The 25,853-nt window shown below is 34.9% G+C and overlaps 2 protein-coding genes across 19 annotated transcripts in view; one reads left to right on the forward strand and one right to left on the reverse strand.

Moving 5' to 3' along the window:
* The window catches only part of LOC106052346 (deoxynucleoside triphosphate triphosphohydrolase SAMHD1-like), a 175,383-nt gene that overhangs the window by 34,007 nt on the left and 115,523 nt on the right, over nucleotides 1-25,853 (reverse strand). For 17 of the 18 annotated variants that reach the window (XM_056034990.1, XM_056034989.1, XM_056034992.1 and 14 more), the window contains 7 exons: nucleotides 18,293-18,334; nucleotides 14,816-14,857; nucleotides 14,117-14,161; nucleotides 11,447-11,485; nucleotides 6,585-6,611; nucleotides 3,247-3,291; nucleotides 1,892-1,948 (listed from right to left, as the gene is read on the reverse strand). In XM_056034990.1, the coding sequence (XP_055890965.1) occupies nucleotides 1,892-1,948; nucleotides 3,247-3,291; nucleotides 6,585-6,611; nucleotides 11,447-11,485; nucleotides 14,117-14,161; nucleotides 14,816-14,857; nucleotides 18,293-18,334 (297 nt within the window). The remainder of the gene's footprint in view (nucleotides 1-1,891; nucleotides 1,949-3,246; nucleotides 3,292-6,584; nucleotides 6,612-11,446; nucleotides 11,486-14,116; nucleotides 14,162-14,815; nucleotides 14,858-18,292; nucleotides 18,335-25,853) is intronic. The other variant, XM_056034994.1, reaches the window with a different exon arrangement.
* On the forward strand, nucleotides 20,986-24,062 carry LOC129927229 (uncharacterized). Its single transcript, XM_056035013.1, has 2 exons — nucleotides 20,986-21,171; nucleotides 21,727-24,062. The coding sequence occupies exons 1-2, from the start codon at nucleotides 21,080-21,082 to the stop codon at nucleotides 23,411-23,413; spliced, it is 1,779 nt and encodes a 592-aa protein (XP_055890988.1). The 5' UTR covers nucleotides 20,986-21,079; the 3' UTR covers nucleotides 23,414-24,062.

The raw sequence follows: 25,853 nt of genomic DNA on the forward strand, positions 1-25,853 counted from the left end.
TGACTCCTGTTGTGACTGGAAAATCCTCTGACAGCTTGCCACATTGGATTACTTGGCAGGTGAAACCATCATAAAGGCTCTTGATTATGGTTATTATTTATTATTGAGGTGTTTAGTGCATTAATATTATTGAAATACTTACTATGAATGTAATTATTATTTACTAGTCGATCGGCGGCGTAGCATACGCCGCTACTCTGCAGGGCCGGCCTTAGGCCACTGCAACCTATGCGACCGCAGTGGGCCCCGCACTTTTATAGGACCCGCGCTAATTCAAGGTGTATAAATTATTAAAATAGACCATTTTATAACTTAAAAACAATTTCCTCGCCCTTCTGTCGATTTACCAGGAGCTCCTGGATATCTCCCGAAATTGCAAAAGATACGAAAAAGTCCTTAAAATATACGGAATATATAAAGAAAAATTGTCATTTTGGGTTGTCATTCATTATGGAAATCGCCAATCCTACGCGCGATAAATAAAAACGGCATTATGCATTAGCCGTAATTGTGTAATCTGATGAAAGAAGCTTCTCGCGTTTCAAACTAATGAAGAATTACTTAAGGTCAACAATTCTCAAAGATAGATTGAAACATTTGGTAATTCTTAAATTTCACTTATCCGCTTCCGTACCCAAACGTGTACCGGCGAAATCCGTTTTGCATAGGGCTCCACAATTGTAAAGTTCGGCCCTGCTATTTAGTGACCTCTAAATAAACATAGTATATTACTTGTTCTCATTCCATTACTTCTTGGTCACAATGGTTAAATCCGGCGCTGCTATTTAGTGTTTGTAAATGTTTCGGATGTTCCTTCTTATCTTACTTCTTATATAATACAGACGTAACTTTAAAAAAGAAGATGATTACGTCCTACGCGTCATGCATTTAGTCATGCATATTAACCAATGACTTAAATTATGCCAAGTCACTGGTTTTCCTGGCTAGCTCAGGCAACCCATTCCATGCTCTAAATTGCTAGGGAAAAAGGAGTATTTGTACAAATTTGTCCTAGCATATGGGACGAGGAATGTGCCTTTATCTTTGTGTCTTTCAGAGTATTTTATTGAATTTTGTTTTTGGATTTGAAAATTATGGTTTAGTGTTTTATGTATGATTGCTACTTTACTTTTGAGCCTTCTGTCCTGAAGGCTTTCTAAATTTAGTGATTTTACTAAAGGTAAGTTTAATTCCAAGTCCAAACCTCCCGCAAGACGAAGGGGGATGGGAGCGGGCATTGTTTGAACCCGAGACTATCGATAAATCCAAACGACAGTCCAGCGCGCAAAACGCATGACCAGGCAGCCATTCGTAGTGACCAGTGAATACTTGTTCTCCCCCTCTCTTGTTTTTTCGTGGGGTGACTATCCGCAGAAATAAGAGAGTGATCTTTCCTGTACTTCTTCTTACTTCTTATCGTCTCAACTCTTGAGCCATGAAGAGAATTATATATATAGATTATTTTCGTATTTAATATTTGTATTACTTATCATTCACATTACTCCTATCAATATCATTGTATAAATATTTTAGTATTAAATTCATATTTTAATTTTTATATCATCATACACATAGTTGAAAACTTTATGTAGGAGTGAGTGTGTATGATGTGTCTGTTAAACTGAACCTAGGGATTGCTGTAACTATAACTAAAAAAAAAAACAAAAACAAACTTGTATTAAAATAAACACAGATATTGTAATTAAAAGTATATTTAGCTACCTAAATATTTAAAATATCTAATAATATATAACTAAAGTTTTGACAAAAAATAAAAAATAACACTTGTCTTTTCTTTAGTAGGGAAACTAGGTTGTAATGATCGGAAAGAAAACAAATATTTGCTTGTTCTTTGTTGGATTAAGTATATTCGCATTAAAAAAATCCTTACGTTTCGATATTTGTTTTGTCAAGGAACTCTTGTATTGCTTGACAAACACTTGAAATGCTAAAAAAAATATTGGGATAAAAATAAGACATCAGACTACACAAAACAATCCTCACATTTCAATGCTATTAAAGTAAATTTCCTTTTTAGACCTTCTTATAGAGCAGATGATGTAAAGGTCATCTGTTTCTGTGGCCTATGATTTAAGAGGGTGTCATATGGCCAGCACAACCATCAACCTCCTTTACTTTTCCCCAACTAATGTCAGGTACCCATTAGAGCTGGGTAGACTCAGAGGCACCCTAAGATCTCGAAATTAAAAATCCCAGTTTTCATCAGGATTTGAGCCCGGGACCTCCAGATCGAATCCCAAGCGCTTTACCACTCAGCAACTGCGCATCCATTTTGTAACTATGAAGAATTAATTGATAAAATATCGTTGTCAATATGTATGACATAGTATGTAAACTTTTGTGTTGTTTGTAAAGAAGTCAGTGATTCCATTTTCGACTAAATAACAACAATGTTTCCTTATGCAATATAAAGTTTTGATACACAACATACGCTAAATTCATTGATGCGTTTTCTTTTCAGTTTATAGCATTTTTATTTTATTTACTTTAGCACATTGTGGACTATATATATATTTTACCGGCAAAGTGCGACATTCGGCATTTTTAGGCATGTAGATTACAGACAAATTCTGTTGTTCGTTTTGTGTTCTTTCATCCCATTTATTTAGTTATTTATAAATACCTTTTTAAATAAGACTTTTAAAATTTTAATTAATTATTAGTCAGTAGGAAATCTAGAACCATATCTTTTTTGCTTAAAAAACGCCATACATTTTAGTGAAAGCCTACATTTTGCACTTTGCCGGTATTACTATCTGTATTTCTACATATGTATATAACGTGTATTTTTGTTCATTGTTTTTTATTTTAGCTGTAGGTACGTGTATAATTCTTATTACATATATACACAAAAAAGACACAAATGCTTGTTTATAGCTATTCTAATTTAAATTTCTTGGATAAAAATAAAATGATAAAAGATATGATGACTAAGAGATTAAGGGACAAGGATAGTTAATGCCCAGGGATGAAATGGCAGGAGATAAAATGACCATGAGTAGCTTTCATTTTTCTGACTAACGAATATTCAAGATATCTCAATGCTTAATTTGTCAAAACGAGATGTAGTCATTGCATTGTAAAGCTATTTCCTGCATTGCTTGAAAACACGAATCAATCTATGTAGTTTCTAGGTAAAATATAAAATGTTCAATTTGGCACTTCGCTAGTAACATTTACAATTATTAAGAATATATATTAACAGTTATTAAAAAATACTCTTACCGATCATTTGTATTCATATTCAAGTATGCCAGCAAATTGTTTATGCTTGAAAATGTAAATATAATAATTTAAATATAACATAATTCGCATTTAATGTCTCATAGACAAAAGAAGCTAACGAATATGACTTATAAAGTATTTCAATTTTTTTTTAATATTTCGTTTTAATATATACTTAATATATATTTATATATCATGGGCGTAGCCAGGAAGGGGGTTGGGGTTCAAATGAAATCCGCAGGGGGGGGGGAAACCCCTTCTTAAATATAAAAAAGCAAATTACACACTGAAAATGCTATGAGCGTAGCCAAAGGAGCTTTGAGTTTAAACCCCCTCTTCAATATAACAAAAAAGCAAATTACACACTCCAAATTCTATGAGTTTTGCCAAAGCGGGTTTTGAGTTTTGAGTTAACCCTCTTCCCTTTTTCAGTGGGGTTTGAAGCTTAAAAAAAATACCTCTTCAATATAAAAAAAAGCAAATTACACACTCAAAAATCTTTGAGCGTAACCAAAGGGGTCTTAAATTTAAACCCCTATCCGGTGGGGTTTGAAGCTAAAAAAAATACTTCTTCAATATTAAAAAGCAAATTACACATTAAAAAATCTTTGAGAGTAACCAAAGGGGTTTTTAATCTACCCCCCCCCTTCCAGTGGGGTTTGAAGCTAAAAAAATACATCAAAATAAAAAAAAGCAAATTACACACTCAAAAATCTTTGAGAGTAACCAAATGGGTTTTAACTTTAAACCCCCTTTCAGAGAGGTTTGAAGCGAAAAAATACCTCTTCTATAAAAAAAAAAAGCAAATTAGACACTCAAAATGCTATGAGCGTAGAAAAAGAGGGTAATGTTTGTTTTACATGTTTCGGATGTTCCTTCAGAGTTGAAGATAGTTTACTTCCTAGTCCAAACCTCCCGCAGGACGACGGGGGATGGGAGCGGGCAGGATTTGAACCCTCGACCATCGATAAATCCGAAAAACAGTCCAGCGCGCAAACCTCACGAGCAGGCAGTTTAAACCCCCCATCATCGAGGTTTGATGCTAAAAAATACCTCTTCAAAACAAAAAAAAAATGTAAATTACATTCTAAAATTCTTTGAGCTTAGCCAAGGCAAAGGGGAGTTTTGAGTTTAAACCCCCTCCTCCAGATGGCTTTTTTTAAAGTTTAAAACAACTCCAGATGTTTTGGAGTTTAAAATCCCCCTACAGAGAGTTTTGAGGTTGAAAACCCCTCTTCAATATTATTCTAAAGCAAACTACACTCACCAAATTCTATGAGCATTGCCAAAAGGGGTTTTGAGTTTAACCCCCCCCCACCTTTCAGAGGGGTTTGATGCTAAAAATACCTCTTCAATATAAAAAAAGAAAATTACACACTAAAATTATTTGAGCGTAGCCATTTCAATAGGGGGTTTTGAGTTTAAACCCCTCCCCTACAAGTGGCTTTTTTTTTTTAAAGTTTAAAACCCCTCCAGATGGTTTTGAATTTAAGATCCCCGTACAGAGCATTTTGAGGTGGAAAACCTCTATCGTCAATATTATTGAAAGCAAACTACAGTTATTAAATTCTGTTACCGTAACTAAATGGGGTTTTGAATTAAAAAAAAAATTACTTTGGAAATTTTTTAGTTTAAAATCCCCAACAGATGATTTTAACGATAAAACTTCCGTTTTCGATATAAAATCTAAAGCAAACTACAGTCACTTAATTCCAAGAGCGTATTCAAGAGAGGTTACACATTTCTACCATTGGCGGCGCTCCATTAATAAAGTGCACTGAATAGTCAGTCATCTGCCGAAATGGAAAAACACTAAATGTGGCTCAACAAAGATGGCTAAGACAGATTTAAGGAGTCAGTTATAGAGATCGGGTCTAAATCAAGGAAATGCTATGCCGAACTAGGAGTCGACCCCATAGTAAGATTGGGGCGCGAGAGCATCCTCATTGCACTGTACGGAGTTGTAAAAAAGCTCCCACAACCTTGTCTTAATCCAAGCGCTGATCCTCAAGGGGCCGTTACATAAATGGTGTATCTCGCATAGTTTAGCCTGGTATAGAAAAGGAAAATGGCGGGGGTTTTAGTGTACGCACTGTACGAGGTCTCATGCCGCGAGTCTGACCCACCCGTCAGACAGAATAGTGTACACTGTTCTCATTCAGGCCGGTGAGAGGGAGCTCTTGTTCACTTTTGCTGGCCTAGAGTTCCAAGAACCGAAGGCCCAACTCTACCTGACAGTTTAAGAAGAAAAAGAATATTGATGACGTATTTTTTATAGCTTCAAACCCAACTGGAGGGAGGTTTAAATTTAAACCCCCTTTGGCTACACTCATAGAATTTGGAGTGTGTAATTTGCTTATTTATATATATATATATTGAAGAGGTAATTTTTAGCTTTAAACCCCGCAGTAGGGGGGGGGAGGGGTTAAACTCAAAACCCCTTTGGCTACGCTCATAGCATTTTCAGTGTGTAGTTTGCTTTTTTATATTGAAGAAGGGGTTTTATAGTAAATTTCGGAGGGGGGTTTAAAATCAAAATCTTCCTTAGCTATGCTCTTGGAATTTGGGGATTTTCTTTTGCATTATTTTTTATTTCTTTTGTTTTATAGAAGAGGGGAATTTAACTGCAAAAACCCTTCGAAGGGATTTTAAACTCAAAACCCCCTTGGCTGCGCTGGGGCAAGTGATGGTTTAGTATTAAAATCTCACCTAAAATAAACAAAATCAAAACAAAAAATCAGTCACTTAAGTCCGTCTACCCCTCCCTCCTGTAGAGAGGGGGGGATTTCATTTCGGGGGGGGGGGGTCTGGCTACGCCCATGATATTGTTATGACTCTACATTGCGCACTGTCATTTGGCGCGACATTGTGTACCAGAGGACACGATAGAGAACAAAGGAAGGAAGATGGCCGATGATTAGAGATGTAAACAAGGAGGCCTGAGATGTGTTTCTAAGTTTGGCTCTAGTTGTAGTTTATAATTGATTATTAAACGTTCTGTTTTATATCACTTTCATTGAGGTTAATTGCTAAGTTATAGCAATATATACACGTACAGAAACGCAGCAGTAATATTTCCGTTATATTTTTTTTTTGCAAATAATACAACGAGTCAAAGTTTTAAGTCATAGACTACGATAAAAAATGCTTTAAATAATAATACAGTTTGTAAAAATCCCTAAATATTGCGATATCACCTTTCTTTAATATAAATTTCTAATTATCTAGAGTTATTTTATATAAAACTAAGGATATGCGTTGGATCTTTTATCTTTTATTTTGATTTGACTAACAAAAATATTTGCTATCGTTAGATCATTGGAAAATAGTTGGCTTACATTTCATCGTTGGAGTGTGCATTTTGGCTGTTGATAGAATTAATAAAAGCAGTATTGTATTGTACTTAATGATTAACATAAAAACATAAAAACATCAAAAACATTTAATGTAAATATAAAGTATTTGCTAGCAATATATATATATATATATATATATATATATATATAGAGAGAGAGAGAGAGAGAGAGAAAGAGGGAGAGAGAACGAGAGAGAGCGAGAGCTTATCGCATTGCATAAGTCGGTGGAAGAGGGCTAACCAGGTTATTTGGACACATTTTGTATGTGTAAAAAAAAAGTTTATTGCTAGACGGAAGAGAAATTGGTGTAAACAAAAGCAATGAATATTAAAGAAAGACAGATGGTCAAGATCGAAGGATAAGAAGCTTGAAGAAAATACTAGAATAATTACAACTGCTTCAGAAAAAGTGTTAAATGATGATTTTAAATATTTTATCATTATATAAATTTCTCTTAATAATATTTCTATTTGCCAGTAATCTAAATAATTGCGTCTTATTCTTTAAAGTGTGGAGTATGTTTAATTACGACTAAGTGTGCATGCTTTGTACAACTTTAACTGTACTAGGTAAAAAGTTGATTAAAAATGTGTTTCATACTGTGTTGTATAAGAGGCGAAAGAAAATAGATTTATGTAATTAAGGTAAATACGACCACTAAGAAGGAACCACTTGATTGGATATTTATTTAAACGCCTGATAAAATGTTTTACTGTAGTCATGAAAATGGCGTATAGCCCAATGAAAACCTTTCTTTTCATTAAGTACAATCAGAAGAAAATGTACATATAGTTCCATCATATTTTTTTCACAAATATTTGTACCGATTGTTTTTGTTTAGCGCAATTTCATGCTTTTAGCTTTCTCAATACCCCACGATCCTATCACTTGTCTGGACCAGTTGGAAAGGGGTGGGGGTGGGGAAGAAAGAAGGGGTAGCTGGGAGATCACCTCTAAAATGCATTTATAAAAAAGGTGAATAACCTGAACTCGATACCAAGCTTCTTCAGCCTCACAAGCTAATACAGCAACCACTGTGCCAGTGCATATTGAAATATAATTTTTAGCTGCCCCTGAAAGGGGAATAGCCTTTGTTAGTTTTGTGTCCGTCTGTGCGTCCGTCCCGTATGGATCTCGTAAACTAGAAAAGATATTGAAAATCCGACATCATGATGTTTTAGTCCTTTCAAAGTTCTAATGCAACGGCTGCATTTTTTTTTCTTGAAGGCGACAAATTTAATTTTTTAAATCAACTATGCAAACATGTTTTTTTTTAAATTAATAGTGAAAACACGTGAGACTATTTAGTAAGAAGGTTGACTGCACAGCATATTTTAAACACATTTATGCAAATGGTTTTAGATTTTTTTGGCCGAAAATTTTTTTTTAATAGAAAAGTTGTATTAATAAATTAAATAATATCTGTCATACTAACTTTATACATTTTTAAAAAAAGCTTACTTTTTTTAATATAGAAAAAAATATAAGTGGAATGTAATTAAATGTATTTAAAATGTAATAAAAAAAAATAAGTAGTGTTTCATATTATACACTTTCGGTGCAATGGTAAACTACATAGCAATAGCACCGCTCTAAAGAGAAAAGTTTCCTTGTTGAGGCTTTAAATGAGAGATTAACCCTTTACAAAACAAGAAGTTCAATTAGATTATCATTCAATAACATTTATTAGGCCTGGTTCTCAATTAACTATTTCTTTAAAACTATTGATAAATCTCCGTATCCTGTGGTCTTGGTTTGTTTTTCTTCATTTCCAAGCATATTTTGCAGAATGACACATATTTAGCAACGTCTTTGTCCATGCCAGGCAAATAGAAGAGTGTTGGATTCTTTGTTTTGTTTTTGTACGACCCATGTGTCCAGCTACTGATAGATCGTGACCTTAAAATATCATTAATCTGTATTCCTTGGGTTTTACAAATTGTTTGAATTCACCCCTTTGATCGGTATATTTTCTAATTAAGGTGCCTTGTTTTATTATGAATTTTTTTTACTACTCTTTGTGCTTGCTACTGTTCATTTCTTTGCCAAATTAAAAATTTTAGTCAGAGTGGGGTCTTTCTTCTGAAATTCTTGAAATGTTTCTGGCTTGTACTTCTCTGTCATAGTATCATTCCCATGTGTTCCGTCACTATCGTCTCTTATAGTTCCGTTCAGGAAACCATCGCCAGAACTTTCTTCTTGTCGTTTCAATTTTTGTTGTCTGGTTTCAACTTGCTATATGGTTTCTATAGGACTCCTCTGACAAGGGCTCTGTACTTCTTTTTGGTTGGGGTTTTGTACCATTTGTTGTTGCATCTGCAAACAATCATTTTCTTGAGGTAACTTCCATTTATACAATTGTTTCCAACTGTTGATCTGAACCTCTTTTGGGAATTCTATGCATGGAAATTTCCTATCAACAAATCGAATGGTCCATTATCAACAACTATAGTTTCAACTGTTTTATTGAAATAAGGAGAGTTAATATGTACTATAGCGGTCGGGTAATTTTTGACCTGCTCCCCAAAACCTTGTACTTTGCATTGTCTCTTGGTGTACTGATGGGGCCTCACAAGTTTAGCTAAAAGTACACATTTTGTCGCCCTTGTATCGTGTAGGGAAAGGATGTGATTCCCGTTAACTATTGCCGAGGTAACGTACGGTCAAAGACTCTCAGCTAAGCCTCCTACGTGAGCCACAACATCATTCTTCCAGTATTCTCTTCCCTGGCCTCTCTACAATATTTCGCTATGTGTCCCATTTTCCAACAGTTGAAGCAACTCACTTAACTTCTCTGGACCAATGACTGATTTATCCTATAATTATTTTGTTCTCTCTGTATATCTCTGTTGTGTGGTGGACTACGGTGTTGTGCTGTTTCTTTCTTTGTGAATCGTGCTGTTGTAGAGACTGTTGCTGCGGCGGCAAATTCGATTTCTTGACCACCCTCATTCTTTTGTAGTATTTCGCCTGGATGTGCCGCTACATAAGTTTGAAACAGTTCCAAAACGGTCTCCACATTTCTCGATTGTCTTTCTTGTAGCAAAGCAAAAGGATTTTTCCCAGCTGTTGATATGATTTTATACACGATGACAAACTGTTTCAGATTCTCAAACGATTCTTTAATTCCTGACGCTTAGAACCATTTTTCGAACGTTATTTTCACATCAGAAACAAATAGCTTCATGTTGCCGTCCGATTGTGGTTTTAGCTCATGAAACCTTTGTCGATAGTCGTCCTCGCTGTATTGATAGAAATCGAGTAATGTTTTCTTAAGGATGGCATAGTTTGCTACCTCGTCATCGCTTAGGACTTGTAGTGCATCGAGGGCCTTTCCCCCGACCAAACTGAGAAGTTGTATGGCCCATTCGTGTCGCGGTTCCTTTTCGAGTTTCATCAGCATTTCAAATGTTGATAAATGTATCCGTCTTATCTGTGCCTTCCACAAATTTTTGTCTTTTGGTTTGGGGAGTATTTCTTTTCCTCGTGTCTCTATCTCCTTGCTCATCAACATCTTTTCCTTTACTCTCCTTACTCTCCTTTTCAATAGCAGCAGTTCTGGCCTTCGATTCCTGATCATCTATATTTATTTTCGCTGCCACTTGTTCTTCCTCTAGTTTCCACTTAAATTTCATCTCTTCTTTTTGCATTGCCAGCTTCTTTCTTCCCATTTTGCCCTTTTTTTCCTTTCTTCCTCTTCTACTTTCGCCCTTTCTCTCCTTTCTTCCACTCTAGCATCTCTTTTCTCGTTCTGTCTTATTATGATTTTAGCAACCCACTCGTCCAATTCTTATCTCTGGTAGCACAGACGAGACTTTTCCCCGTTTCGTATAGTTTTTACAGGTCCCTGTATGCTCTTTCAGCAATCGTATGGACGTAGGTCCGTTCTTACAATTTTTGAGAAGATTCTTAATCCCTGAGTTAATCAGTTTCAATTTTCCAGTTCTTTATTTCACCGTAGTATTTCAATTCAGCCAGAAGCTAATAGGTAAACAGATCTCCTAGTTCATGTCAAAGGTTTGACATGTCAGTAGTATTAGTATAATCAAATTGTTCACCTGTCAAATTGTTGACACACTTGCTGCTCCACCATGGTTGTGAACTCCTAACTAGGGTTAGACATGACACATAAACGTTCTTCTTTCAATAATTCAAGGAGAAGCCAAAGATGAATTAACAACAGAATATAACTTTAAGAAAAGTAATCAGGATAACTGTAGCTGTAGACAACGCATCAAATGTTAACTAGTAAATATATACATAATTATGCTAACTGACTTCTATATTACTTCTACTATACGACTAGGCTCTAAAACTCAGGACTCTGACAATAATAACGCAACTTCAAGAGCTGTCACTCTGTCCCAACCAATGGACCAATGAAATAATAATAAATAAACATAGACTTCTTTAATCTTACACCCAAGATTCTATCAAGTGTTGTTTACAATACTATTTACAAACACAATCACCACAATGTCATAAGTCGAACTATCAATACAACAGTATCGGTAACACTTTGTCTTTTCTTTTTATATGGACGGAAAAATGGCTGTAAAAATTAATAGTTTGTAGTTCATAGTTTCTGATATTCTTTCTGAAAATAGGGAAAGCTGCCTTTATTACCTTTTTTAAATTGTTTCTTGTTTTGTTAGGTACAACAAATAATTGTTCAAAATTTCAACTTAATCCGAGTTGAGTGTGGGAGAAATATCGTTTACATTTTTTTTACCAGACAGACAGAATTAACATAAGCTTTTTAAAAATACTACTTAAATTGAGCTTTTTTTATCTTTTCAAGTATAAACTTAAAACAATAGTACAAATGTTTTCAATAATTGTACCTTGTATTCTGTTTCGATATCCACTCAATAGCTTCCTTTCTGTAAAAAGAAAAAACACTAACTAAATAATGTTATTTTTTTTTATTAGAATATTTTCTCACACTTCATATAGTTTCAACTTTTAAATTGTTTAAATAATAAAAAACAAATGGTAAATAACGATATGTTCTATTTCAATTGGGAAGAATAGAAATTATATAAACTGATGGCACATTTTAATTATTCTAAAACTCTTTAAGTTAAAGTATCGTCAAATACTAACCCTGATTATTTGAAACTCTGGAAAAAAAAACAAGCTATATACACATTTGAGACCAAAAGAAAATCCATTGCCGAGGACAGACGTAGACGGCGAAAAGAGAGACTGATTCGGACAATAGTTATGTCTGCGCTGGATGTGGCAAATATGTAGGTCGCAGCTTGGGATGGGTAGCAACGTGAAATACCGCATTTTTATCTTCGAACTTAGAGACAAGCCTTATTATATATAAATCCAAAATTCAAAAAACAAAATTAATGTATATTTAGATTTTACTGCTACGACTTTTTTTGATTGATATATGAAACCCTCTTTAGAATACTAACGCAATATTTTTTAGATGTTTTATGAAAAAAATGTGCCATTTTACTTTGTTACAAATTCAACGTTTTAACCTATAAGCTAGAGATTTTGCATCACTTGAGCTTTCGTACTAAAGCTATAATGACTATATTAGTTGTAGTATTAAACGTCTGAAACGCAAACATTTAATAAGTTGCACTACAAAGACTTTCTTCCAAGCCAATAAAAGGCAAATTGTTTTACGCAATAGCTTCAGTGGAAAACGACACGACGACAGTAAAATTTTTTTTCTAGACTGTAGGGGCTCTTAAAAAATGTTTCGATTCAAAGTGCCTTTCTCAATAGCATTTAAAACTAACAGAACATAAAAGCAATTTTTATCGGATTTAAAATGGTTTCCACATCGCTCATTTTCGTCAATAGAAAAATGTTTCCAAAATAGGTTCGGGTAAATATCTTTCCACATCAAATTATTCCATTGATCGAGGCTCGGTATTCGGTACTAAGAATATAATAATAATAAGGCTGTCTTCGAGATCGAAGATTAACGAGGAATGCAGTATTTCCCGTAAATACGCAGCCCCATTTGTGACCTACATATTTGCCACATCCAGGTCAAGCATAACCATTGTCCGCCGGTGGTCGATTAATATTTTCTTTTCGCCGTCTGCATCCTCGGCAGAGGATTTTCTCTTGGTCTCAAATGTGTATCCCGCGGCCTTTGTGAGTGATCTCCGGCTGTCTCGCTTCGAGGCCGCATGCAATCAGGTGCTCTCGTATATGTCAGCTAAGGCAAGTTGGCGCCTAAGATAGTCTTTGAAGCGTTTCCGTGGGCACCTCTGTTACGTCAACCACCTTTCAGCTCACCAAAAAAGAGTGCATTTAGCATAAGTTCGTCTCCCATACGGGACACGTGCCCTGCCCAGCATGACTGTCGGACCATGAAAATGCCCCTCTATACTGTCCATACCGGCGTTCGCAAGGAAATTACTGTTTGTAGTGCGGTCTTGCCATTTCCAAATAAAAAATGGTCCGAAGCAGGGGTGTGTACTTGTTCCTACTATATTCGCTATCTTCTTTAGCTTAATGCTGGGTCAAATGATGCAGCAGTTTCGCTAAGGCATCTACTTCAGTTTTTGTTCGAACGGCAATGTGTTAAATCTTTAACGTCTACTATCCCATACAAAAACAAAGGAGATGGCCATAACTGAGCTTCTCTATGCCGAGGATTGCGCCCTGCTAGCTCACAATAAACATAATCTCCAGAACGCGGTGAATGAATTTGCATACGCTGACGCATCTATCGATTTATCTATAAAACTCGGGAAAACAGAAGTCATGTTCCAGAAGTCGGCCAATAAAACCTACTAAGCTCCAAAGATCACAGTAAACTGAGAGCCCCTACAAAAATCAATGTCTACCAAGCGGTGGTTCTCTCAACACTTCTATATATATCTGAGACATGGACACTATACAGAAAGTAACTAAGACTACTTGAGCGCTTTCACCAAAGATGCTTGCGCTCCATCATGGACATAAGATTATAATATAAATAAAACAACTAACAATATATTGTGTTACTTAACTCAAAATATCTAAAGCATATTACAAATAGTCAATTTTTGTTAGTTTGTTGTGCTTAACAAGGAAAAATATAGTCTTGTGGCATTGCTGTTCTATTCTAATTGCTTAGACAATTATGTTCTGACGCTCCATTGTGATTCACTTAAAAAAGTTATTTTGTAAAAAATTTTGATTAACTATAAAAAAAAAATTATAAGCAGAAAGATATTTAATAAAACAAGAAAGTTAGACATTTAATCACTGAGTACTGGGACCTAATCACTGAGTACGGGCAACCATTTGTTTTAAAAAAAAAGCCTTTCACAAAGTCTAAATATATATAATGAGATGGCTTGAATTTTTTTAAAAATTGTAAAAGATTTGTTTAAATAGTTCTGAAAAAAAAACACATTTATATTTTAAAAGAATACTTAGTTTATTGCAATTTTTCATCTATTTAGTTATACATCTTAACAATTAATATCAAAATGTGTTATTTTTATTTAATATTATATTAGGACTATAATTAATTAATTAGTTTGTACTTAGTCTCTGATGATTGAATAGTTTCCATAACAACATCGTTCAATCTGTAAAAAATAAATTATAAAAAAAGCTTATTTTAAGTGTAATTATATTTAGTATTTTTAATCAATTATGTAATAATACTGTTGTAACCCTGCCTTGCACCAGTGCTTGAGGTGCGCACTAGCGCACTAGTGAACGTAAACAGGAAGACACTAGGAGAGAGAGAGAATAACAGTGCATCATGGATTGTGAAGAGTCTGAATGTTTGGAAACTAAGAAGCCAGCTTTTGGTGCTGCCTGAAGGTTGCAGAAGGGACCTGGAGCGAAGCGGGGAAGGCTGTCGTTGGTCCACATTCGGGTTGCTGTCTAAAGGACTGGTAAATTAGTAGAAAGACTCTGAGGAAGCTGAAGGATGCTATGTGTTTGTCCTAGTGAATAAACACCTATCTTTATTTCCTGTTACACTGTGTTAAAGTGCCTGCCTTTACGTTGAGTGCCTACCCAAGAGTTACAACAATACATTAATATTGATACATTAGTGCGATTAAATTTTTTTTACCAATTTTTTGTTTAGCTCAATTTTCATGCTTTTCAAAGAATACTTAGTTTATTGCAATTTTTCATCTATTTAGTTATACATCTTAACAATTAATATCAAAATGTGTTATTTTTATTTAATATTATATTAGGACTATAATTAATTAATTAGTTTGTACTTAGTCTCTGATAGAATAGTTTTCATAACAACATCGTTCAATCTGTAAAAAATAAATTATAAAAAGCTTATTTTAAGTGTAATTATATTTAGTATTTTTAATCAATTATGTAATAATACATTAATATTGATACATTAGTGCGATTAAATTTTTTTTACCATTTTTTTGTTTAGCTCAATTTTCATGCTTTTAGCATGTCTATTGTACTATTTGTGGAAAGGTGGATTAAGGAGTTGGTATCTGTGAGAGAGTTTCCGTGTTCTTTTGTTTTTTTAAGCATTAAAGTAAACCTGTTTTAGTTGAATTTGAACACCAGTGGAAAAAACTACATAATGAAAGGCTGACGCGTTCTTTAGAAGGTTTCATCTAATTAATTTAATCCATTTTAGGACCCAAAGTCAAAACATTAAAGTCTAAAGATACATGCAAAATGTATTTTTATGTTTGGATTTATATTGTAAAATGCCGGATAATACCCTCGGTCCTTTGGGTATAACTGATCTAGTGTATTGGATTTAGATGTAGCCAATGTCAAACATGGTGATTATATGATTATGACATGGAAAATAAATACAAATTATTTCTGGAGAATTGTTTCCTATTTACGGGTACACACATACACATATATGTATAAAATGCACTTAAGTTCCTATTTCATAACTTGCGATTTATGGGGCTGTAATCGATGTAAAAGTCATCAGATTATATGGCCCACGGTAAACCAGGGTGTCATGTTGCCAGCATAACAGCCAACCGCTTTTACTTTCCCCCAACTAATTTCAGCTACCCATTAGAGCTGTGTGGACTCAGATGTGCCCTAAAGATAACGAAATTAAATATCCCAGTGTTCACCAGGATTCGAACCTGGGCCTCTAGTTCGGAAGCCAAGTATTTCACGACTCAACCACCGCACTTCCATATAAAATAAAAATAAAAAATATAGACACAAGCACCCTTTGTTCTTTTTGTTGAACATGTCACTTACAGTTGTGAATTTACTTGTAATGTTTTAATAGAAATTGGGGTATAAACGTATATTTTGTGTGCTATCGTACAAATTATTTACACTCATTATGTAATGTTTTTTTTACCATTGTAAAACTAATTTCCTCACGGATAAAAATAATATATATATATATATATATTTATATAAGCCTATATATATATTGTTATAACTCTGCCATGCGCATCGCCATCCAGGCTATGCTGAAGATGCGCACTTCTAGAAAACCAAACTGAGAAGGATGTTAGCATTTGGGAATAAGAGAACAATTTCCGCCCAAGTCTAGAGCCGAAGCGAAAAGACTGCTAGAGATAGATGTTGTTTTATTTACTTGTGATGTACCTGTAAATAAACATCCTTGTCTCCTTGAGTTGCCTCCTTTAAGTTATTACATTGGTGTTAGATGTTGGATTTGGCGACTCAACGGAGGCTTCAGGTAGGAGCTTATTTAAAATGGCATCTATGAAACGGCTAGACGAGCTGGAATTGAAGAAACGAACTGAAAGTAGAGCTCGAGTGAAGGTGTCTGAAACGCTTTGAAAAGAATAAAGACATTCTTAGAGCACGTCTTCGGCAGACTCTGGCTGATGAAGAAGAGTATCCGGAAACATATTTATTTGAGGTAGATTCAGTCTATCCAGATATCGGTGAGTTTCTGAAAACCATGAAATCGCTACAAGACATATACGACTCAATGAATGAAGAAATGAAAATGATGGTGAACATGATGGGGAACAAGGTGGATGAGATTGTATAGAAAAAGGAAGGCCAAATAGATCCAAGTGACAATATGGTGTCGCAATCGAAAGAAGGAATAGACTCTTTAATGAAGGAGCAGTTACCTGATCAGGACTGTGGCTGCACGAACAGTGGTGATAGAGGCGCTGGATATTGTAGCGCCGTCTGTGACTGTGTTGCGGGCAAGTATTGCGGGGGTGACTTTAAAGACGAGAAACTTGACGACGATTGCTGCGACGATCTCAACGGGATGTTTCGAATCGAAATGAAAGAAACAAATGAAGAAACTAGGGAAGTCTGCTAAGTGCCTGAAGATTTTGTTCCTAATGTATCTGCAACAAGTACCTCAATGAGCCGAACAGATCAAAACAACGTTGGGTCTGCTCCAAGCTTGATGCTGTAGACTTTAAAGAACTCTGTTTATCTGTCAATGCCTTTGATGAGAACTCAAATCATGAAAGCCTCAAGACCGTTTCTGATTCCTTGCCTTGGATGTCGTCAAGTAAAATTGCGAATACGAGCCCCAACAATGGCCGAGACAGAAACAACGAATTTGACTTAGCCAGCGGCATAAGAGAGAACTCGATGCTTGGCAACTGCATCCAGGCGATTGACATGAACTGTATATTCGGCAACCTGCGTGGACAGTGCCCATGCCAAAAACCCCAACTGCAAGGTCTGAACTGCAATGTGTACTTCCGCCATATCAGTGAGAGTGACTTAAACGGTGATGCATTATTTCAAGCGAAACCTGATACAGTGGTGGATGAACATTACAAGGATGCTTTATGGGCCTACCTTACAGATGAGGCTGAGAAAGACTATGTGATTGAAACCATGGCTACCTGTCGGCCTACAACTCTGTCACAAGACGTCCATAGAAAAAGTCCGTTGACTCAGCGTCTTGGAACAATAACACTGGAATCTACAGTGATCGCTCAATCCTCCATTTGTGCTAAGTGGCTGGCAACCCTGACCTCAATTAACTCCTCCGGTTTCAGATGGCTGGCATCAGTGACTATCGTCATGAGGTCGAATCTGCTACCACGATATCGTCTCAAGCGTAGACTGGCCAACTGGAAGAAAAGGAAGCCACGACCGTTAAAAAATGAGCAGATGGCTTCGTGGGCAACAGACATCCTACCTTCTGTGGCTCCCACCGATCGACCTCCACCTGAACTGTCAAACCTCCATTGCACAGTTTCTTTTGGGGGGGAAAGATCTAAGAAGGGGGCAATGTTATAACTCTGCCATGGGCATCGCAATCCAGGATAGTGCAAAAGGTGTGCACTTCTAGAAACCAAGAGAAGGATGTCAACACTGGGAAAAAGAGAACGATTTCCGCCCAAGTGTAGAGCCGAAGCGAAGAGATAGATGTTGTTTTGTGTACTTATGATGTCCCTGTAAATAAACATACTTGTCTCCTTGAAATGCCTCCCTTAATTTATTACAATATGTATATAATTGTATGGCTTTCAATTCTTAAAAATAGTAAAATATTTTTTTAAAATAGAAACTGTGGTATAAATGTTTATTTTGTGTTCTATTGCACCATTGTAAAAGATTTGTTTAAATAATTCGATTAAGTAAATATATGTATTTATTTTCAAAGAATACCAAGTTTATTGCAATTTTTTTTCGCTATTTAGCAACACGTCTTAACAATTAAAAAATCAAAAATGTATTTTTTGTATTTAATAATATATAAGGTTTATAGTTAATCAATTAGTTTGTACTTAATATCTGATGACAGATGGGCTTCAAGAACATCGTTCACTCTGTAAAAAAAAAAATATAAATATAAAGCATATTTTAAGTGTAATCATATTTATTATTTTGAATCAATTACGTAATAATACATTGATACATTGATACATTTCTGCGATTTGAAATATTGTTATCAATTTTCTTTTTGTTTAGCTCAATTTTCATGCTTTTAGCATGCTCACTGTGCCATGATGCAAACACTTATATGGACTATATGGGAAAAGGTGAATTGAGGAGTGGTATCTGGGAAATGGTTTCCGTGATGTTTTTTTTTTAAGTATTAAAAAACCTGTGAATTTGAACACAAGCGGAAAAGCCTGCATAATGAAAGGCCGACGCGTTCTTTAGAAGTTTTCATCTAATTAATCAAATTCATTTTGGGACAAAAAACAACAACAAAGCATTATAGTCTAAATCTACATGTAAAATGTATTTTAAGGTTTGAATTTTTATTGTAACTAGCTGAATAATACCCTCGGCCCTCTGGGTATAAATGATCTAGTGTATTGGAATTAGATTTAGTCTATGTCAAACATGGCGAATATATGATTAGGACATCGAAAACAAAACAAATAATAATGTCTAGAGAATTGTTTCTTGTATGCGGGTACACACATATATATAGTGATGGGAACTAAACTAACTTTTAAAAGTTAAACTAAAACTAGTTTTCAACTAAAATAAAGTAGTTCAACTAAAATATAATCATGAATTTCAAAATATAGTTAAACTAAACTAAAGAAAATTAATTAAACCATGTAAGCATTTCATAACTTTTTTTTGGAGGGGGGGGGGTGGCGGGGTTGAACTAGACCTATATAGATATAATCATCCGACTGTATGCCTAAGTTCGATCTTATTCTTTTAACTTTGTAGAAATATTTATCAATACTACAATCAGTAATAAGGAATATGTTTTTTTACATAAACGTTAATGCACAATAAAATTAAAAGATGTCTAAATAAATATGTGTGCTTGTATTTTTGCCTTGAATTAAAACCTTTAGAAAAGTATGTGTTTTTTTAATGGGCTTTGTTGCTGCACATACATACTACAATAAATATAAACATTTGCTCTCTATTTACAATTTATTTAGGTAGGTGCTGTTTTACTATTACACACCAAGTATCATAGTTTAGAAAAACCCAGTTTCGTTTTTTTGTCTAATGCTATTTGCCAACAAGGTATTGAGCTAAATTACAACTCTTTATTAGTATAATTAAATCTATATATTTAATTCTGTATGAATGCATTGGTAAAATAGTAGATCTAGAGCTACTTATTATAAATGACATTAGTAGATTTATGTTAATAAATTAAGTGGAATAGATCTATTGTTCTACAACTTTAGAATCTACATATTTTTGGCATCTCGTACAGCACAGCAGAAAAATGTACAATAGCCGTCAAGTCGCAATATTTTCTGCGTATAGGCCTATGTATACAGTTTACGCCATTCACAGTTCTGCGTATAATGTAGGCGTATTCATATCACCACATGGACAAGTGATTCGTAAAACATAAAAATAAATAGTAAACAATGCACTCATCATTATCTTCGGATTCACTGATGTTGTCATCAAGTACACTCTATATCTAGATCTACATTTCAGATAGAATCTAGTTTAAAAATCTAGATTCTATCTTGAGACTAGATTGTCCCTAGTCTAAATCTAGCTCTACCCACTAGCGGATCTAGAACTTCGGAGTGGGGGGGGGGGCGATTTTTTTCCAAACCCTAACCCTAACGCCCATAAAACCCTAACCCTAAGCATAAACGCGCTTTCAGTATATATATATATATATATATATATATATATATATATATATATATATATATATTAGAATGTTATAAAAGAAATAGTGTTTCTCAACCTTTGGCGAAAAAAGCAGACAAAAAAAGTTATGTTGAGGCCTTTCTATTGACAGCGATGGGGTCTGGGGGAGCGCTGTAAGCTCCCCCAGTGGGGATCGGGACGAAGCCCCGACGCCAAAATCGTTTCTTTGCTTTTTCCACTGCTAAACCGCATTCTCCTGACATCTACAGCTCATTATTCATCCTATTAAGATAGGATCTTTTGAATAATGTTTTACTTGAAAATATTCTAATATGATTTTACAGGCTCTTACTACATCGCAAATACAACCGATTTGTTCTTGAAAAGATAAGATACTTCACAGATTTAGATGGGGGATGCACAGTGAGAAAACATAGATTTAGGTCAAAAATATCGATATTTTAAAATTAATTGATTTTAATAGTTTAAAATGTCTAGAATACGAATTCCCTATCAGAATACTAAAAAAAATACGTTTTATACATCAATTTTGTATTTTAAATGTATATATATTAGCAAAATTTTGATGTTTTGGTGAAAAATCAACATTTTGTAAGCTATAGTTGATAAGCTAATGTACGCTCTCATCCCTAACAGATGGTATCGATACAAAGGTCTACTTTTCTAGTTCCGATTATGTGCATGGTTTCTCATTCTATAAATAAATAGTACTGCAATAAACTTTCAAAATACGTCACTACCTCTTTTTTTTCCCTATATCCTCATATACACACCCACAAAGCCATATTTACGCATGCGCACCATCAAAGCTTCTTTGGTTACTATACATACACGCATGCGCACTGAAAAAGCTTCCGTAACGACAAAGTATGCACGCATGCGCACATGACGTGAACCGGTCCTTCTTCTGTAAACTTCCATCACATCAACAATCGATTCATTATTGAAACTCAGAAATGCCAACAAAAGGTTATATGTTTGGAAAGAAAAAACGTTACTGTAAGCCCAGAGGACGACATGCTTCAAAGACAAATGCACAATTACAAAGGTAAGTCTAGATCTAGAGTTTGCTTTTTTTTTATTTACTAGACAAGCGTGTGCTGACACATAAAATAATGAAACCTTGGCTCTTTGAGTTCGACAACTGTTTATCCAATGAATCACATCTAGATCTAGATCTAGAATCTAGATTCTATAGACATTAAATAAATATCATGAAAATGATTGCAAACATAGAGATCTATCCTTTTATAGATCTAGTCTATATTAGGAGCATAGATCACAATAGAACTAGATAATCTCTAGAGATTAGATTATCATGTATGATGATGTATTGAACAGTATTGTAGGACTTCAACTTCAACTCAAGTCTTGGTCTTAGTTTTTTTTTTTAGATCTAGTACATATTGTCATATATAGATCTACATTACATGTAACATGTCTCTATACATTCTTTACTTTTTATGATTAATACAATATATGATTTCTAAAATGCATTATAAAATTTAAAATAATCTTCATGTTGTGATAGATGTGACGTGTACTTTCATACTATTGAATTTTTTTTTAAAGACCCTCTAATTTATTTTTTATTTGTTTGCAGCTCTGTTTTGGATACAGCTGGATCTGAAGCAGCAACAACACAGCCTGCAAGTGCAGCTGAGCGAAAAATATCCCTAACTGCAGTTACTAACGCTGATAACACCAATAAGAGGCTGCCTGAAGATTTCATATACGTCATGATGAATTCAATGCAATTGACCACAATGGTCTCCTTGTTGTGCTGTCCACATTGCTTTGACAACAAATTAACTATGTGCATCACACAATCAAAAGGCATGGCTCATTTGATTAAAATCAAATGCCTAAATTGTGAAACATATTTGTGGTCCGACTGGACCTCAAAAAAAAGTAATGATGTTCATCTGGATATTAATGTCCGCGCTGTCGCTGCATTAAAAGAATCTGGAATCTCGCATTCTAAATTTGATAGGTTTTGTGGACTTATGAGTATGCCCTGCATGCACAGAAATACTTATAACAATCTAGCTAACATAGTCAATACTGCTATAATTGAAGCTGGTGAAGAATGTATGATTAGGGCATCTGCTGTTGTGCATGGAAGAAACATTTCACAACCTCTAACTACAGATGAAAGAATAAGTTCAACAGGCTGTCCTGTTATTACAGTTTCTTTCGATGGGACTTGGCATAAAAGGGGCCACTCATCTCATTCAGGAATTGGCACAGTTATTGATTTTGATACTGGACTCGTCATCGACACCGAAGTCCTATCAAATTATTGCCATGTTTGTGATTCAAACTCTGCAGAACTAAATTTTGATGCCTCTAAGCATATGTGTCAAAAAAACTTCAGTGGCTCAGCAAATGCAATGGAGGCCGCAGCAGCATCCAAAATCTTTTCGCGCTCTGTGGCATCCAGAAAACTTGTTTATGGCACGATGCTGTGTGATGGCGATAGTAAATCGCATTCATCTGCCATTACCAACTCAGGATATGATGTAGAAATCTTAAAAGAGGACTGCATTAACCACATCTCAAAAAGAATGTTTAATGCTTTGAACAATTTAAAAATGTCTAACAAAAAAGAACTAAATTATAGGCTTACAAAGCCAAAAATTGAAAAAATTACAAATTACTATTCCAAAGCTCTGCGCCAAAATGCTCCCGACATTCAAAAAATGAAGCTGGCTGTTATGGGCTCATTTTTTCATATGATGAGCTCAGACCTAGATCATAACCACAGGTTGTGTCCTGATGGCGCTACATCTTGGTGTCACTTTAAGAGATCAGAGGCACTAAAACAGCCATATAAAAAACACAACCAGACCATCACATCAGAAATAGGTAAACTGTTATTTCCTATAATGAAAAGACTAACAGACACAGATCTGTTAAAAAGATGTTCTAGAATGGGAACACAAAACGCCAATGAATCTTTTCATTCCCTCATTTGGCAAAGATGCCCCAAAACAGAATTCGCAACATTAAAAACGGTAAGGGCTGCGACATACCTTGCTGTTTTAGCCTTCAATAATGGACCTGTTGGCATCAGATCAGTTTTTGACATATTAGGCATTCCCTGGACACTAAAGAACATTTCTTCTAGTGAGAAAAAGCAAAATGTCAAACTACAGCTTGTTAGAAAAAGAAAATCAATCGCATTAGTGTCCAGGAGAAAGAACTTGAAAAAACGAAGAATTGAGCATGAGCACCGGGCAGAGGTTCTAGAAGGTCCAACCTATCAATCAGGCCATTTTAATGAATAGTTTTTTTGTTTTTTTTATTATCTATTATGTTGTTTTATGTTAATATTCCCTTTTTTTTCATTTTTATGGTTACAATAAATATTTTATATCATTTTAAAAACTTTAAATGCGTTTTTCTCAAAATGTATTTTTAGGTGCATGTTGTCCACAAGAATCTCAAAATCTTTAGTTCTGTATAAGTTAGACTAATAATTTTTCACATGTAGTTTATTGATAGTATATCATAGGTAATAGGCTGCAAAAATTTTCAATATGTATAATAAATTTCATTAAAAAATAAAAATAATGATGTGACCTCAGATGAAAAATGGGGTCGGAAAAAAATAAAAATTTAAAAAATTCATAAAAATTAAACCAGTAATAATTTTCAAAACAAAATTAGCCAGTTACCTATGGGATTCAAATATCTATCAGGTGCAATAAAAAAAATAAAAAAATTTTGAGTACTTTAGAATATTTTAAGAATTTTGTAAACATTGTTTATTTTCAAGATGGCCGCCATTTCCATAGCAACCCAAAAGGCTACACTCATAAAATGTGTATGGTTACTCATGTCTCTATATGTTCTATCAAGTCATGCATAAAGCTTTTCTATTTATCTGTAAATTACAAAAATTGAAATTTCATTGTGCATCCCCCTTAAGACTTTGAGTAACGCCACCGAAAAAACATCTATTCGAAAAAAAAATTTTTAAATCTCAATTGTAAGTGATACATTTTGTTCAATAGGCATGTTTGTAATTTGGTTTGTTACAGAACTATAATTCAATGCTCTAACAAAATTCGTATACAATGACATAAACTCTGTCGCCACATATAACTTTTCTGTTTTAAAACGTTATGTTTTCGTCTGGAAAGGGGAGAGGGCGGTAGAGTAAAAACGATTAATCCTCGCTCCTTTTTTTTCTGCTAATGATTGCATTTGGCATTAAAGAATAGGGGGTGGGGCGACTCGATAAAAGAATTCAATTTATAGCTTATATAAATTATATTAGTGACACTTTTTTTAATTTTGTAATTTCTTAACTAAAATACAAAAAGAAAAAAGTATTGGTTTGTCCGATGGGCGGAAGGTGATTGCATGTATCGCCCCTCCCACCTGAAACAAATCTTTTTCATTTTATATTTACTTACGATAAAATTTGAGATCAGATCGTGTGTCCGACATTATATACAAATGGATTAAAACATCAATATATAGCTTATATTATATAGATATTCAACTCATTTTGTTCAAAAACTATGATTTCTCCTTAAAAATAGGCCCGCCCCCCTCCCACTCAGAGGGTTAGAGTGGGGAAGGCAGCAGAAGCAATCGCCCCACCCCCCTCCACCTCACCGAATCGGCTAAGATACCAGAAGTGTAGCAACATAATATAAAAATTATATTGTAATTCAACTACTTTTGTTTACAAACTATAATTTCTAATTAAATGTAGGACCGCCCCTCCCCAACTCAAAGGGTTTAGGTTGGAAGGGCTGCAGATGTATTCGCACCCCCCTCCCAATCGGCTAACAGGGGAACGACATAGTATAAAGATCGGTTAAAATATCAATAACAAGTTTTAATTATATAGATATTTAATTGATTCCGTTGACAAGCTGTGATTTCTACAAATAAATTGGACCGCCCCCCCCTCCAAATTTATGATTGAGGGGGGGCGGGATTGATACCATCGCCACCTCTCCATACCACCAAATCGGCCAACATACTAAAGGGGGGGGGGCGAAATAATCTAAAAATAGGTTGAAATATAAATAATTAGTATATATTATTAACATAACTAATAAATTCGTATACAAATTGTGTGATTTTTTACTAAAAGTCGTCCGCCCCCCCCGAAGGGGGGGAGGATCGGCCGAGTGGGGGGGGGGCGATCGCCCCTACCGCCCCCCTGGATCCGCCAGTGGCTTTACCTGACTAAAGTCTATTATTTAGGATAGGCCTACATCTACTATCTAGATTATTTTATATAAAGTCCCATCTGTAACTTACATATTTTCCCACAACCAGTACAAGCACAGCCATTGTCCGCCTTTTGTCGATTAAAATCTGGCCACCGTATGTTTATGATTGAACTCAAGCATCTTTGGTGAAAGCTTTCAAGTAGTGTTAGCTGTTTTCTGTTTAATACGCATGTCTCAGATCCATATAGAAGGGTTGAGAGAACCGCTGCTTGGTAAACACTTTTTTTTATAGGCAGCCGGAGCGATCTATTCCGCCAACTGACTCCTGGAGGCGTCCAAAAGCACTACTGGCCATGGCCAGATGGTTATCAACTTCCTTGAAAGCGAGTTGTCATTCGATACCATGCTTCCTAGATATGTAAAGTGTTCTACCACGTTAAGAGGACGTCCATTTACGGTGATCATTAGGGCTGAGTAGGTTTTATTGGATCGCTTCTGGAACATTACTTCTGCTTTTCCAAGGTTCATAGAT

Source organism: Biomphalaria glabrata, chromosome 7, assembly GCF_947242115.1.
Source record: "Biomphalaria glabrata chromosome 7, xgBioGlab47.1, whole genome shotgun sequence".
In the NCBI taxonomy this organism is placed as follows: Eukaryota; Metazoa; Mollusca; class Gastropoda; family Planorbidae; genus Biomphalaria; species Biomphalaria glabrata.

Excerpts from the sequence above, each read along its gene's own strand:
- LOC129927229 (XM_056035013.1), top strand. The coding sequence starts at position 21,080 with ATGCCAACAAAAGGTTATATGTTTGGAAAGAAAAAACGTTACTGTAAG. Across the intron at positions 21,172-21,726 it reads ACAAATGCACAATTACAAAG|CTCTGTTTTGGATACAGCTG; the intron begins GTAAGTCTAGAT and ends ATTTGTTTGCAG.